The sequence below is a fragment of the Podarcis liolepis genome (assembly GCF_965112155.1).
Source record: "Podarcis liolepis genome assembly, chromosome: 14".
Taxonomy (NCBI): domain Eukaryota; kingdom Metazoa; phylum Chordata; class Lepidosauria; order Squamata; family Lacertidae; genus Podarcis; species Podarcis liolepis.
The window spans coordinates 35,238,949-35,254,909 of record NC_139569.1 but is presented as its reverse complement, the minus strand read 5'-3'; the positions used below and the strand labels follow the sequence as shown (position 1 = coordinate 35,254,909).

The 15,961-nt window shown below is 45.4% G+C and overlaps 1 protein-coding gene across 4 annotated transcripts in view; it reads left to right on the top strand.

The window, feature by feature from the left end:
• Positions 1–15,961, top strand: part of NTRK3 (neurotrophic receptor tyrosine kinase 3) — a 421,270-nt gene that overhangs the window by 357,355 nt on the left and 47,954 nt on the right. For all 4 annotated transcript variants that reach the window (XM_083475053.1, XM_083475052.1, XM_083475051.1 and 1 more), the window contains one exon: positions 907–1,150. In XM_083475053.1, coding sequence (XP_083331179.1) covers positions 907–1,150 — 244 coding nt within the window. The remainder of the gene's footprint in view (positions 1–906; positions 1,151–15,961) is intronic.

The following is a 15,961-nucleotide window of genomic DNA, read 5'->3' as shown; positions in this document are numbered from 1 at the left end:
AAAGCTTCAACAGCTGAACCAGAAATATTTTGGCAGAAATCTGTCGCTGCCATGTCATATCTGTCTTCCTTCCCCCCTCCCCTCCGCGTATGCCTCAAGCTTATCAGAGAGAGAAATTCCAGGATGCAAGCAAGTCAGAACTTGTTGCTTTCAGAGTTTAGCTCCATGTCAAGATGGAGGGATCCACCTGCACAGGCATTTTTTAATTTGTTCGCTCTCTGCAGGGCTGCTGCTGCTGCTGTTGTTGAAGAGGGTGAAATGCCAGGATTGATTTCAAACGAAGCCAGAAGAGAGAACCACAAAGGAAATGTTGCTGTTGTATCTAATAAAAGAGACAGGAGGCCACAGCAACATTGTCCTTCTTTCGCCACATATTAGGCATTTTCACGGTTCTGCTTCCATGCTGGCAATGAACCGGGGTGGATGGTGAAAACTGACCGAGGGCTCATGCATACTATCATTTAATGTGGATAGTAAGTTTCTCGAACCTCTGTTAATTCTCCATTCTCCATATCACAATATGTTTAGCCTCGAGAAGAGAAGACCAAGAGTTGATATGAGTGGATATACAGTGGTACCTCTGTTACGTACTTAATTCATTCTGGAGGTCCATTCTTAACCTGAAACTGTTCTTAACCTGAAGCACCACTTTAGCTAATGGGGTCTCCCACTGCTGCCGCCGCCCAATTTCTGTCCTCTGTAACCTGAAGTGTATGTAACCTGAAGCGTATGTAACCTGTAGGTACCACTGTATAGCCTTCTTTAAATGCTGCCACATGGAAGATGGAGCAAGCTTGTTTTCTGCTGCTCCGGCAGGTAGAGCCCAAATCAAGGGATTCGACGGGATTCGACTTGCAAAAAAAGGAGAGACTCCACCTAAACATTACCCTCTCTCGCCTTCCACAGGGCACACGGCCCGGATGCGCTGATCCTTGTGGATGGGCAGCCTCGGCATGCGAAAGGGGAGCTGGGCCTTTCTCAAATGCTCCACATCGCCAGCCAGATCGCTTCAGGGATGGTTTACCTTGCCTCTCAGCACTTTGTACACAGAGACCTGGCCACGAGGAACTGCTTGGTTGGAGCTAACCTGCTGGTGAAGATTGGAGACTTTGGGATGTCCAGAGACGTCTACAGCACCGATTACTACAGGGTAAGGTGGCTCTGGTAATGGAGCCCGGAGGGGGTGGTACAAAAGCTGGGAAATGACATTGCAGAAGGTTTCCACATCTACCAAGTTTGGTACAATATGGAGGGCAGCTCTATCGCTAGTTATTAGTGATGGCAGCTGAACAAAGTTTCCATTCTCAGAAGCAAAATGCCTCAGAATCCCATAGGTTTGAGTCTAATAACAGGGGAGGACACTATTATTATTATTATTATTATTATTATTATTATTATTATTATTATTGCTACTACCCATCCTTTACCAGCAAGTGCCATAGCCAGGTTACAACAAATTAAAATTAGAAACAGTTAAAGCAGATCGCAATCAGCGGAATAGGGTGTGCCCTGCAAACAGACATCTCAAGTGTACGGTGAAAAGGTTAGATGCCCCTCTGTGGAGAGGGCATCCCTCAATTCTGGGGCTGCCACAGAGAATAAGGAAAGTGGCACAAAAATGCACTGGCATGTGTGGGGGCAACAATTGCTTTGATGCAACACTGTGGCACTTCCCTTGCAAACAGATCAGAATGAATACTCAATAAACAACTGGATGTTTCACCACCCTCAAACTTTGGGCAAGCAGATAAGGGTGATTGCTCAGTAAGCAGGATGTCTGTAAGCATTCCGTCTTTCAGCTGAGCCTTAACAAATAACAAAACTCCAACTGGCAGATTGAAGTAAAGAGGTCCAGGTAAGGTATGCCCCTTTGATTCCACTGTATGTACAGAATGGGCCTCAGTGGTCCCTGATGACATAAGGAGTGGGCAGAGAGGGGTGACTCAAGGATCCTGGAAACCAATGTTCCCATGTGGTCGGCTGAGGCACACTCAGTTGGGGAGGGAATATTGTGCCTGAGTAAATTAGTAATTTTGGAAAGAGCAGAACCAACAGAGTACAGCTATATTCTGAAGGAAGGCAGAATTGTGGATTGATCGATCGTTTTCATTAAAAAATGGAAATTACTGCAGTCGGTGAGATGTTAATGATTAGAACGTTCCATTCAGCAGTCCAAGTGGAATTTGTAGATCAGTGTTTGGGATCCTATGTCTCCCTCTAGATGTTGCTGGACTCCTAGTTACCAGCCAGCGTAGCCAATGGTGAGGGGTGATAGGAGTCGTATTCTGTTAACATTTGGAAAGACACAGATTTCCTACCTTTGTTCTAGAGGATCTCACGCTCATGATTGCTTTTTCAAGTGAAACAACTCCTGCATTTTCATTTTCATGCACTAAATAATCTACACCTATGCTTAGGCCACTCAACTACCTGTGAACCACAAAGCATTTTCTAGGTAGATCATTTGTTTGTTACTACATTTCTATCTCATATTTCTTCCAAGGAGCTCAAGGTGGCACTCACACACTCTTCCCCTTCTCTTCCCCATTTTATCCTCACAACAACCCTGTGAGGTAGGTTAGGCTGAGAGGCTCTGACTGGTCCAAGGTCACCCAATAAGCTTCATGGCTGAGTAGGGATTTGATCCCTGGTTTTCCAGGTCCCAGTCCAGCACTCTAATGCAGAGGCAAATAACCAGTCACCCTCCAGATGTTGTTAGACTCCAGCTCCCATCAGCCCCAGCCAGCATGGCCAATGGTCAGGGATGATAAGAGTGATGGTCATAGAATCATAGAATTGTAGAATTCAAAGGGACCATGACAATGAAGCAGCTGTCCCACGCAGGGATCGAACCTGCAACCTTGGCATTATCAGCACCACGCTCTAACCGGCTGAGCTATCTAGCTGCTACCACATTTTGAGAGCTACATGTTTCCCACCTCTACTCTAGCCATTACACCATACTGTTTGCAGTTCAGAAGTCTAGCAAGGGGCTGGGCTTAATTTCTCATTTTTAAAATAAAATAAAATGGGAAAGTGCTTTTGAATGTACATGAAGATCTATTCTTAACCTACAAGAGTCATCCCTTGTCCAAAAACCATAGTGCTAGAAACAGCAGTCATTCCCTAGAAAATACATAAAATTGTAATCTTTTTTTCCTTTCTAGCCATTTCTTATGCATTTACAATGCCTTCATTAATCCACACGTTGCCCTTCTGACATGTTTATCCTTTATTCCACCGCATGTGTTCGACATCCCTCCCTCTTTTCTCTTTCTCTTTTTCTCCCTTCCCTAGAAACAGGCATCGCTACAGCGGAACAAGTTGTACATTCCATTCTCTTTCTTTTCTCTGTGTCTTTCATTAACGAAAAGACATTGATAAATTAAAGAGAATCCAGTGGAGGGCAACAAAGATGATTAAAGGATTGGAGGCCATGACCTGCAGAGGGAGATTAAGGAAACGTAATACGCGGGGCTTACAGAAAAGGCAACTGGAAGAGAGACTGATAACTGTGCATAAAATATGGGAGAGGAAATAATAGGCAATTTAGGACCGACCTCGGTACACTTCATTCAGCACCGAACACAATTCAGACAAGGGAATAATTTGTTGGAGGTAGATGGTTGGACACCATCTTTCGAGAAGGTTCAGAAGGATGCAAGATAAGCTCCCGCGGCTTGGGATCGGGGGCAAGAGGAGGAAGGTCTCTTATGGCAAACGCGTTATCTGACAGGCACGGTCTGCAATACCTGACCCCTGTCTGCAAATCTCTTCAAATGTATGCTGAGTGGTGCTGGGGAAAGGGGAAAAGACAATTCCGGCCATGAAGAGCAATTCTGACAATCGGTTAATCATGAACAGGAAGTGGTTACTATGGGCAGAATGAAAACAGGAACAGGGTGGTCCGGTCTGCTGGCCCTAAGTATTTGGACTTATTTGATTTCCAGTTATTTCTAACCCTTTTATTTTGTGGGGTGGGGGGGAGAGCGTTGAGGCCAACTATAGGATGCTCACCCACATGTAAAGCAATTTAACTGTAATCTAACCTGGATGCTGCCACAGGATGCACAACTGTGGGCAAGGAAGATCCGTGTGTGTTGCACCCAAATTGGGCATTAAGAAGTACAGTATTTGAGACCACCATCCACCCACATCACTTTCTGGGATCTCCCCAGCAACATCTAGGAAATCTTTATCTAAGGAACCCACAGCAATGTACATAGAGTTCATAGAACCATAGAGTTGGAAAGGACCCCAGGGTCCCCATCTAGTCCACCCCCTGCAGTGTAAGAATCTCAGCTGAAACATCCATGACAGATGCCCATACAACCTCTGCTTAAAGTCCTTCGAGGAAGGAGAGTCCCCAACCTCCTGAGGGGGACTGTTCCACTGTTGAACAGCTCTTCCTGTCAGAAAGTTTTTCCTGATGTTTCGTCAGCATCTCCTTTCTTGCTGCCTTGTTTTCGCCATGCTAAGTGATTGCTGCTTAAGGTCATCCAACGAGTGACATGGCTGAGTGAGACTCTGAACTTAGTTCTCGTTGGTCCCACTGCAGCACTTTATTATTATTATTATTATTATTATTATTATTATTATTATTATTATTACAAAATGTAGCTTGCAGCGACTTACAAAAAAATACCGTATTTTTCGCCCTATAGGACGCACTTTTCCCCCCTCCAAAAATGAAGGGGAAGTCTGTGTGCGTCCTATGGGGCGAATACAGGCTTTCGCTGAAGCTTGGAGAGCGAGAGGGGTCGGTGCGCACTGACCGCTCTCGCTCTCCAGGCTTCAGGAAGCTATCAGCAAGCCTGGGGAGCCTGCGGGAGGTCCCACAAGGCTCCCCACGCTGCGGATAGCAGCCTGCCGCCCGGCGCCCGGGGCGCCCTGAAGCAGAGGCGCCCTGAAGCAGACATCCGGCAGCCCCACAAGCTCGGGGGACAGTGGGGAGGCGCAGCACCGCCATCCCGCTGTTCCCCGACCTGGTTTGGATTCCCTGACCTGGTTTGGAGGGGGAATTAAAGAGAATTTTTTTCCCTTTATTTCCCCCCCCCCCCAAAAAAAAACTAGGCGCGTCCTATGGGCTGGTGCGTCCTATGGGACGAAAAATACGGTAGTACATGCATTGAAACCAACATAAAACTAAAACAGAAAAAATGCTAAAAATACATTCATATTGATAAGAAGGCAGGCCTAAAGGATCCCAAGCATCCCACCTACTGAAAGAAGCCACAGATAATGAAAAGTCAAAAGCCTGGCAGAAAGGAAATGGGAAAGAGAATGTTGCATGCTAGCTTAATCTCTGAGCGGTGCAAGATTCCAGGGGTTCCAGGCGCTTACGCAGGATTAGGTTTCCTTGGAATGAGGGACAATAAACCATATACCATAAAGACTGTGGTGTCTTTATGGTATATGGTTTATTGATGATGATCATGATCATGACTATTATTATAATCATTATTATTAAATGATGATAATAATAATATCCCGCCCATCCCTAGCCACTCTGGATGGCTCCCAACAGAACATTAGTAATAATAATAATAAAGCTATAAGATATGAAACATTAAAAATTTCCCTAAACAGGGCTGCCTTCAGATGTCTTCTAAGAGTCAGATGGTTGTTTATTTCCTTGACATCTGATGGGAGGGCATTCCACAGTGTGGGCGCCACCAACGAGAAGGCCCTCTGCCTGGTTCCCTGTAGCTTCACTTCTCACAGTGAGGGAACCGCCAGAAGGCCCTCGGAGCCGAATTATTGACACATATATGCAACCTGAGCCTACAATGGAGGGGCTCACAGTATTAACATGCCAAGAAGGTCTGGCTTCTCCCATGGCCACAGCCTTGGATTCCAGCAGAGATCAGGCATGGATCTCTGTCTCAGCTGTCCAGCCTGCTTCCAGCTGACACACACAGTCTGGCTTTGTCATTCTAACTAGCAGGGAGACCCACCCATTTATCCTCTGGCACTGAACCACTTTCTTTGATACCCTAACAACCCATACTTAGGGGGCCGTTAGCAAGAAACTTGTCTGGCTATTACAGCAATTGGATCATGGTTGGATTCAGGAATTAGAAGGGACTCAGACATACAGCCTCCCCCCCCCCAAAAAAAACCCAACCATCACACCCCACAACAATAGGTAATGAATGATGATGCCAGGTGTGCCTCCCTGGAGATAGCATTCCATAAGTGGGGAGCGACCACTGAGAAGCCTTGTTATTGTGTTGTTGTTCTTCACACCTCCCTCAGAGGGGGCACAAAGAGAAGGACCTCAGATTATTAACACATGGTTTATAAGTGGGTTCATGTGGGGAGAAGCAGAAAGCCAGTGCAATCATTGGTGTAGCCACTATGTGACTCTAGCCACTAGGCAATACTTCTCCAATCTGGTACCCTCCAGATGTTTTGGACCGTAGCCCCAATCATCCCTGACCATAGGCCATGCTGGCTGGGACTGATGGGAGTCATAAACATTTGTAGGGCATGAGAACTGGGAAGGCTGCTCTCTATGATGCCATGCTGGTGTGAGAGTGTGCCTAATGAGCTTGACCTTTTCGCACACTCTTTGGCTGTGACCTTAGATCAGGCACACTTAGTTTGCAGCCCATGAAATCCAACCCACTAGCCATGTAGTGCAGACCATCAGTGCATTGATAAACCTCTGCTGTAGGACTGCATGGGGTTGTCATTCACATGACTTGCTATAATGGCTGGATGGCTGTCTAAGGCTCAGGTCACAACTGATTTTATTTACTTATTTAAAATAAGCAAATGTTTCTTAATTTCCCTTTGATCAATTTTTTTTCCAGGATAATGTACTAAACTAATTCATAACAACACATCAATACGATTTAGAAACTCAACAAAAAGATAGAACATAGCAAAATGCAAGAAAGGCAAAAGCAAATAAAAACATGAAAAACTAAAATGCAGAATAGAGCAAATTAAATCCCCCACAATCCAAAAAATGCCAAAATGCCTGGGCAAATGGGAAGGTCATCACCGGGTGCCAAAAATGCTTGTAATGTTAGTATCAGACACACCTCCTTGGGGAGGACATTCCATAATCATTGCAGAAAAGCTCCTTATCTAGGATTGAATTAAGCAACATACCCTTCGGTGATAAGCGGAAGGGTCTCTCAGCAATTGAGAATAACCTTTTAATGGATTCAGATTCGTGGTTCCCAGGGCAGGAACCCAAAGCAAACTTGAGTTCCAGGTGATTTCACTGAAATGTTCCTGTGAGCGTCCATGCTGAGTTTCCCCTGGAGAATGCAGCAATTTATCATTTTCTTGGGTATAGGCTGTGGAGAATTCCATCTGAAGGTTGACATTGACATGACAGGTCTAAAGCTCACTGCAGGCTGCCAAGTTAGTTAAAACCCACCAGACCTCTCTGCATGGCTCTGGCTAGGTATGTTTGTCAGTATGTATGTGCCTGTAATTGCACACATTTTGCATTTTTACTAAGCACAAGTGATGGGATGCATGAATACATTCTGGGCTCAGGCTTGACGCCTGGCTCTTTGCTTTCATTGCTTGGATGTTGGTGGTGTTGTTTTTTAAAATCTTTTAAAACAAAGGGAGAGAAGCACCATCTGGCTCTCGCCTAAGTGGGATGCAAAGCGCTTTGCAAAGGTGAACTGCTTAATTTCCTGCAACACGTCTGTGTACAACAAACAGACATTTATGTAACAAAAGCAGCAGCAACATCAGCCTTCTTCTCCCCATAAGTCTCTCTGTGTTCTGCCTGAAGACAGATGCATCCTTTTCCTATTCAGATCACCTTGGAATGAGTTCAGCTGTTTATCCAGCTTTGACAAGGCAAGAGGGTTTTGTTTTATGGTTTGGAAAATCATTTTTAAAAAAAGAAATACACACACACACACACACAGATTGGAGATAACATTTTGAGCAGTGGAAAACGTCAAAAGGAAACTATCATCCTGGCAACCATCATATTTCAAAGTCACAGGCATGGGTGGATTGGATTCCTGATATGCCTCCCTTAGAGGCAGAGGTGCATGAAACCAGCCCCTTTATTTTCACACAGATGTGCACCTTTTCTCCCTTTAGGAGAGTGTGTGATTAAGACATTTATCTGCAAATACTGATGTGCAGTTTTTGCAGTGCAGTTCTTAATCACTGTATTTCACTGCAGGGTGCATTCCGTTGCATTCAGTGAGCTTGATTGTCTTATCTCCTTGCACATTCAGCTTGCACCTCCCACCCCCCCATTGGCAATAACCAGAAACCCTCCTGTCCGCTCAGGATACCGGTACTTATCTGCTACAGAGAATTTTCAGCTTTTGCCATCAGAAGCTAAAAAGCTCAGGAGTTTGTGGCATTCCTTAATGAGGGTTTTTCTTCCAAAACCATGAGATTGCTGATAAATCCAAGGTAGCTGAAAATATCTGCCCCCAGTCCAGATCCAGTTCACGGATGGCATTCTCCTCTTCATAAGAGATGCCCTGGTAAATATCTCTGGGTGTATCTAGTTTTGTTCCCTCTGCTGAAATGAATGGACATTTTGTGGACATATAAGAACATTTTTCATAAAGAGTATACAAAGATTATGCTCTTATTATTAAGAGCTAGCAAATGTTCTTATATGTCCCTATTTGCATCTGATGAATGTTGGAGGGCATGGCCAAGACCCTATAAGTTTAAGCAGTTCAGATGTGACCCTCACATGGAATGAGAAGGAGTGACTCCCAAAGGCTGCAGCTTTGGGGACATTTTCGTTTAGAGAACAGGCAAGTAAGACATGAAAAGGGGACTGAACAAATTCATGGAGGAGAAGGCTGCCAATGGCTACCAGCCATGATGGCTATGTTCTACCACCACTTTTGGAGGCAGCAATGATTCTGAATAGCAGTTGCTGGAAGCCACATGGGAAGAGAGTGAGGGTGTCACACAGGCCACTGTGAGATCAGGATGCGGGATTAGATGGGTCATTGGCCTGATCCAAGCTCTTCTTATGAGCTACCAGCCCTCTTTCTTCTTGGGCTGTGACTCAGTCCACGAATGCAGGCATACCCTCTTCTTTTGGTATGTGAAAATTGCTGCTAGAAATTCCGCTGCAGTATATTTAGCACATGGTTACTAGGCCACTCTTGGAAATCTAGCTGCAGCGTAACTGGATAAATCGATTCCTCACCTGCCCTTCAGGAGTTCTATCATTCCCTCCCATTTGATTGATGCTAATTAAATGAGCTTCTGGCCCTTTTCCCCTTGATTAAAACTGAAGAAATAATGACCTGTGAAATGCCGGCCATTTCCAGTTAAATAGAGTTGGTGGAAGAGCTGCTTGTGATCCCAACCCTGTCATTAGGGCACCTGTCAGTAGCCTAGTAGGTGTTTGGGACGAGAGGGAGTGCAAATTAGATGCCTCAGTATCTAATAAGCCATTTATTACTTGCCTCCCAGCAGAATCATTTTGTTCCTTCTTTCCCAAGTGATATGATGTTTAAGGCAGCTATTCGGTGTCAAACAATGCAAACATCTCTGATGGAAGCTTGAAGCTGCCTTATAATGAGATGGACTGTTGGTTCATCTAGCTCAGTATTGTCTACACTGACTGGCAGAAGTTCTCCAGGGTTTCAGGCAGGGAATGTTTCTCAGCCCTACCTGGAAATGCTAGGGATTAAACCAAGGACCTTCTGCCTGGAAACCAGGTGTTCCACCATTGAGCTACGGACCTTTCTATACCAGTTAAGAGAGGGGACTTCCAAAAGTAACACTAGGATGATTCCTTTGGGGCATTTCACACAACTTGAGAAGCAATGGTGGCCACTCTGAAAATCCCCATGCAGATCTCTCCAACATGGGATGGGAGGAGAAAAAATTCAGTCCAGTTCAGTTCACATTCAAAGGAAAACCTACCCAATCTGCACTTGCTGAAGTCTGCACTTACTTGCAGTTCACCAGCCAAGTGATATATATAAAAGTACCTGCACTGAGGTAAAATGTGCATAAAGATGCATATATATGTGGAAATAGTGTATAAAACTGCATTGTGTTAGGGGAAATTGCATACAAATGTTGCATTGAAATTTTGCATGTGAAAATGTGTATACTAAGAGAAATTCTTCACACAGGGCATAGTTAAACCATGAAACTTGCGTGTGCAGGCGTCAAGTGATGACCCCAAACTTAGATGGCTTTGAAAGCGGATTGGACAAATTGATGAAGGATACCACTGCCTGTGGCTACTAGCCCTAGTGGCTATGTTCTGCCTCCATGGTTAGAGGCATAAATGCTTCTCAATATGAGTTGATGGAAACCCCCAGGAGACTGCTCTTGTGCTCAAGTCCTGCTCATGATGTTGCCCTGGGCATCTGGGAGGCCACTCTGAAAATAGGATACTAGATAAAAGGGGTCATTGGCCAGCAGGGCTCTTACTATGTTTTGTCTAAAATGCTGGTGAGGACACTTTAATAAAAAAAAAAGTTATCTGATGTGGAAATGTGGAAACCTGAACTAGAGAAATGAGAAACAAAGTAAAATTGACTGATGCCACCATCCCTGCTCCCAGTGGCAGGCCTTGTGTGGCGAGGCTCTGGGCCTTGCAGTTCCCTCAGAAGTAAACACACAGACACAAATGTGTTGGGTTAATGGGATAAATTAGGCCACAACTTTATTGGTTATAGATGTGAGTGGTTTGGCTTAGGCAATTGGGTGAAGCAAGACTATATCCTGACTCCTACCTGTCTGCAGGAGTCCCGTGTCAACCACAGATAGGGGGAGCCCTATGATATACATCAATTGAGCACCCCCAGGGTCACCGGTGGGGTTGTGGCATGGCCCACGCCCAGGCCTCAGACAGGAACCACACCCCCAGATCCCTTTAACAGGATATCCTTAACGTGGAGGGGCAAGCCAGAGGCAACAACCGCCCCTCACATGACAAGGCTTACCCAATGCCTAACCTTACAAAGTTGTGACAATTGCTACTAGGTAGGTGAAAATCAAATGGCTGGTGCCAATTTGCCAAGTGGAAAAATTCCTACCCGGCCCCGACAACCAGGTGACCGACATTAGTCATAGTAAGGCCATAGTGAAGCAACTCAAGAAAAGAGAGGGGGCTGGGAGATTCGACGGAGGAGACGAATGGAGGCTGCCCTCCCCAGCCGCGCTGCAGTCCAAACACCACATGACCACGCCCCCGGCTAACCCGATTGGTCAACCGAGGGGCGTGATACAGTGGCTGGGAGTTCTAATTATGTGGGCAGCACTCCTCTGCCCACAGCTGGGTCACTGGGAGGTCCCTGGTCGCTGCCCGCAACACGCCCCACCCCCTCCGAAAAGGGGAGCTGTTCTGTGGTAGCTTTTATAAGTTTTTTTTAGTGAGCTTTTCGTTCTCTCTCTGGCTGTTCTCTCTTCTCCCTCATTTACACCTAACAGAAAAAAGCCCCACAGTTAATGACTCCTACCCTCCCTTCCTTTTTGAAACTTGAAGAGCCCTTCATAGCAAAGCATTGTGAGTGCAGAGGAATTAATGGGACAATTAGGCTGTGTTACATTGCATGGCATTATCTCAGAATGGTAATTATCCTAATTTCTCTGTCGTCCCCCCTTCCCTGCAGCACCTGATCCTCAGACTCCCTTTCCCCACTTCATTCTCTCCCCTTCAGCTCTCCACCTGTGTGGTTGATACTTTCGGATGTGCTTGCTGTTCATTTTATTATCGGTAATGAGAGTAACGCTGACAAAGGAACTCCTGTCAGGTCGATGGGAAGCTCTTGGTTGGGAGTGTAAATGAATTGGAGCTTGTGGGTGGCGGGGACTAAGCATGGCTCACAGAAGCAAAGGTTGTGATGCTGAGAGCTGCTTAGGCCAAGGATGGCCTTGTGGGAGCCTTGTATGGCCTCTTTATTTAGTTAGGCTTTCAATTTGTTTTTCCTTCCTCTCTTTTTTATAACACTTATCCAGCAACAAGGACAGGGGGCTCTGGGGGAAAATAGGTGATAGGGGCTAAAGAAGTAGCTGTATGAAAGGAAAGCTAATATAGTCATATTGACTATTGTTAATAATAATAATAATAATAATAATAATAATAATAATAGTAATAATAATGCATTATTTGTACCCTGCCCCAGCCACTCTGGGTGGCTTCCAATGTATATAAAAATATAATTAAACATTAAAAAGCAGCCCTAAACAAAGTTGCCTTCAGATGTCTTCTAAAGGTTATCTAGTTACTCTTCTAATGGGAGAGTGTTCCTCAGGGGGGGCACCACTACTAAGAAGGTCCTCTGCCCCGTCCACTCTGGGCAGCTTCCAATGGATAACCAAACATCAAACATTAAAAACTTCCTTCTACAGGACTGCCTTCAGATCAGTGGCGTAGCGTGGGTTGTCAGCACCCGGGGCAAGGCAAGTACTTTGCGCCCCCTAATGCGTGGATTTGCGCCCCCTAACCCTAACCCCCAGATGTTGCGCCCGGTGTGGCCGGCCCCCCCTGCACCCCCACGCTACGCCACTGCTTCAGATGACTTCTAAAAGTTGTATCGTTCTTTATCTCCTTAACATCTGGTGGGAGGGTGTTCCACAGGGCGGGTGCCACTACCAAGAAGGCCCTCTGCCTGGTTCCCTGTAATTTCAGTTCTTGCAGTGAGGGAACCACCAGAAGGCCCTCAGAGCTGGACCTCAGAGTTGGACCACAGAGCTGAGTGAAGGTGGTGGAGACGCTTCTTCATAAGACTTTGTAGACCACTGGTTTCCAAGTGGTGGGCTGGATCTTACTGCCAGATCCATGGCCTGATCAAAAATGGTTCACAATAGCACCATCACCACCATCATACTATATTTGGGGGGGATATAGATTTGTATAATGGCATTATGAAAACTGTTGAGACAGGCAGGGCGGCAGGTGGGGAAGGGGGTGGAGAGAGAGAATATAAGGTCACTCACATTCATGTATCATTGCAAAGGTGGATCAAACCTAGCCAAGCATCTTGTTGATCAGAGAGAAACTCCAAAAGCATTTTAAAAGTATGGTTTTTGTGGTGCATTTTGGGATAAGTGGGGGCAAACACACACATCTTAGCTTGTTGAGTGTGCTGGGGACTCTTTAATTGTGACAAACTAGAAGGCTTTTCTTCATATGAAGGGGCATTCTGCAAGACATAGAGAAGAAGAGCGGCACAAATTTACATATAAATATCCTCCTTAACTTTTGTAATTACGATATTTGCATGGAAAGAGTTGTCTTTTTGGAGGGGAGCGGGAATTCTCCTGGCTCGTATGTGGTCAGAATATTTGCTCTTGGAATTTTCATTTCAAAGAGGGGGAAAGAACATAAAATAAAATATGCTATGAATTGAAAACTGCACAATCCTATGCATGTCTGTGCAGAAGTCATATTGAAGCCAGTGGGACTGACTTCCAGATAAGTATGCCAAAGAATGTAGCTGTTGTTACTTTCTCTGTCTTAATTGCTAAGATCAAGATCAGAGGATTAAACCAGAGGATGTTCAGTAAAGCTCAGAGCAGGGCTGGCCCAAGACATTTTGGCACCCGAGGCAGCCCCCTGCCAGGGAAGAAGGGGTGAGTGAAGATCTGCACCAAGAACAAGGGGATAATAAAGACCTACATTGGGAACAAGGGTGGGAGGAGACCAGCAGTGCCTCCTATTCACTAAGATGCTGCTGTATTGGGGGTGAGAGGACTGCTGAGGCACCAGCAGATCCAGCCTCCAAGAAGCACCACAGCTGTGGATGATACATTTCTTGGAGGCCAGATCTGCTGCCTTTGTGGTTCCTGCCACCTGAGGCAGTCTCTTCACCTTGCTTCATAGGCGGGCCAACCTTGGTTCAGAGGAAGACCCAGGAGGCAGGACTGAGGAATATTCAGGATCAGCAAATAAGACAATAATTCAGGCTAGATACACATCCAAACTCAGATAGACCATGTTACTTGAGGAAAGTGCCACTAAGAAAGAAGGTTCTCTTCCCTATCTAGGAAAAGCCAATGGCCAGCCTGGGTGGTCTCGAAGGTTCTTTGGTGAGAAACTGTGGTGACAGGGCTTGCCACATGGGATAGTGGTCAGCATTGCTTTGCTTTGGATACTGAGTGAAGGGACCAAGAATCCCATCATTCACAGATGACATGAGCATTCCTCCCTCCCACCCACCAGTTTTCATGCAGTCATTGCTAAAATAAAAAAAAAACTTTTTAGAGTTTTGGATTGGCTTGCAAAATGAAGCTCGTTATTTCTGTTTCACAGAGGGAGGGGACGAGTCAGTTCAACGGTCCAGTCGGCCACTGATTCAGGATACTGATTCAACTCCCTCCCCAACTTTCTCATTTTCTCCTGTTCTGTCAAACAACATTCCAGGGCTACGGTCCATGCTCAGGGCCATAATCCATTGGCAGAGCATCTGTCTTGCATTCAGAAGTCACAAGTTCAATCCCCAGCATCTCCAGGTAAGACTGGGACAGAGCCCTGGTCTGAAACCCTGGAGAGCAACTGCCAGCCAGTGCAAGCAACACTGAGCTACATGGACCAAAGATCTGATTCAGTATAAGGCAGCTCCCAATGTTCCTATGCTCAGTCTATAGCTGATTCCTCGGTTGGGAGGTTTGCCCCTTTAGGGTCATTTAAAAAACAACAACAAACTACTGCCAACCTTGGATTTGCTAATATCTCCTTCTTGTTTCTCTGAGACTCCAGTACTTTGGGCTGTGTTCACTATTAGAGGGAGTAATGGTGACTAGAGTATATCCCTGGTTCCTTTCATGTGCATCATCTAAAGCTGAAACACCAGTCCTTTATGTGTCCACTCCCCATATTGTGCTGATAAGTGTCAATGGATATGCTGGTATAATGATAACCTTGTTCTTCTTAAACTCCCATTCATTTCTGCGAGTCTTGCATGGTGGATGTCTGGCAGTAGCCTTTAATCAAATAATTTTTGTGATTAGGCTCTCACACAGAGAATGTTAACATTGGTGGGCAATGGTGCACAAAATTGCATATGCATTGGAACAGGAGTTTTTGGAAGGGCAGTTCCTTGAATGTCTAAGGGAGCAACAACAACAAAAGAATTTTCCTTCCTAATTCAAGAACATGAAAAGCAGCCCCTTTGAATGCACAACATCTAGATGTGAATAGTTTGCAATGAGCTGGGCAAACAAATTCACCATAAGACCTCTGGGATGTCCTAATGAGGCCCATTTGCTCATGTTTCTCCACCATTGTACTATCGTCTATGTCTGTCAGCAGTTTGGACTTTAGCAGAAACCTAGATAGCCACCCTGAGCCCGGCTTCGGCTGGGGAGGGCGGGATATAAATAAAAATTATTATTATTATTATTATTATTATTATTATTATTATTATTATTATTATTATTAATAATATTATTATATGAGTAAACTATCTTGGAATGCTATTGCACTAAGATCCAGCTTGCAGGCTTCCCATTGGCATCCGGTTGGCCAATGTGAGAACAGGATGCTAGCCTTGAAGGGCCATAGATGCAATCCAGCAGGCTCTTCTTATGTTCTTATATGCAGGGTGTGTGCTCAGGCCTCTGAGTACATTCCAGAGACAAAGGTCAACAGGGTTGATTTGGCCCCTGTGGTTGAAAAGTGCCATGAAGTCTCTGGATTGGCCAGGCCTGGTATAAATACTCAAAGCCTAGTCTTCTGCATTTCTTGGTCATCACTAGATATTTTCAGCCACTGGCCTGAGGCACCCTGAGCTGAAGACCCTCCAGGTTTAAATTCAGATATGGCAGTCCCCTTATGCGGATAGCGTCATTTTACAGTTTAGTCCCTAGGGGGCACTGGACTTTAGTTGTATCTAGATGGAGTTAGAAATGTGCTGTTGCTGCTCTGATCTTGATCAAGAGATAGAATAACATTCTTGTTCAGCCTCCTGAGATGGGCCACAGGAGTTTGCCAGTCCTTTGCCAGCACCTTTAGGGATTTAGGGCTTTGCGAGCA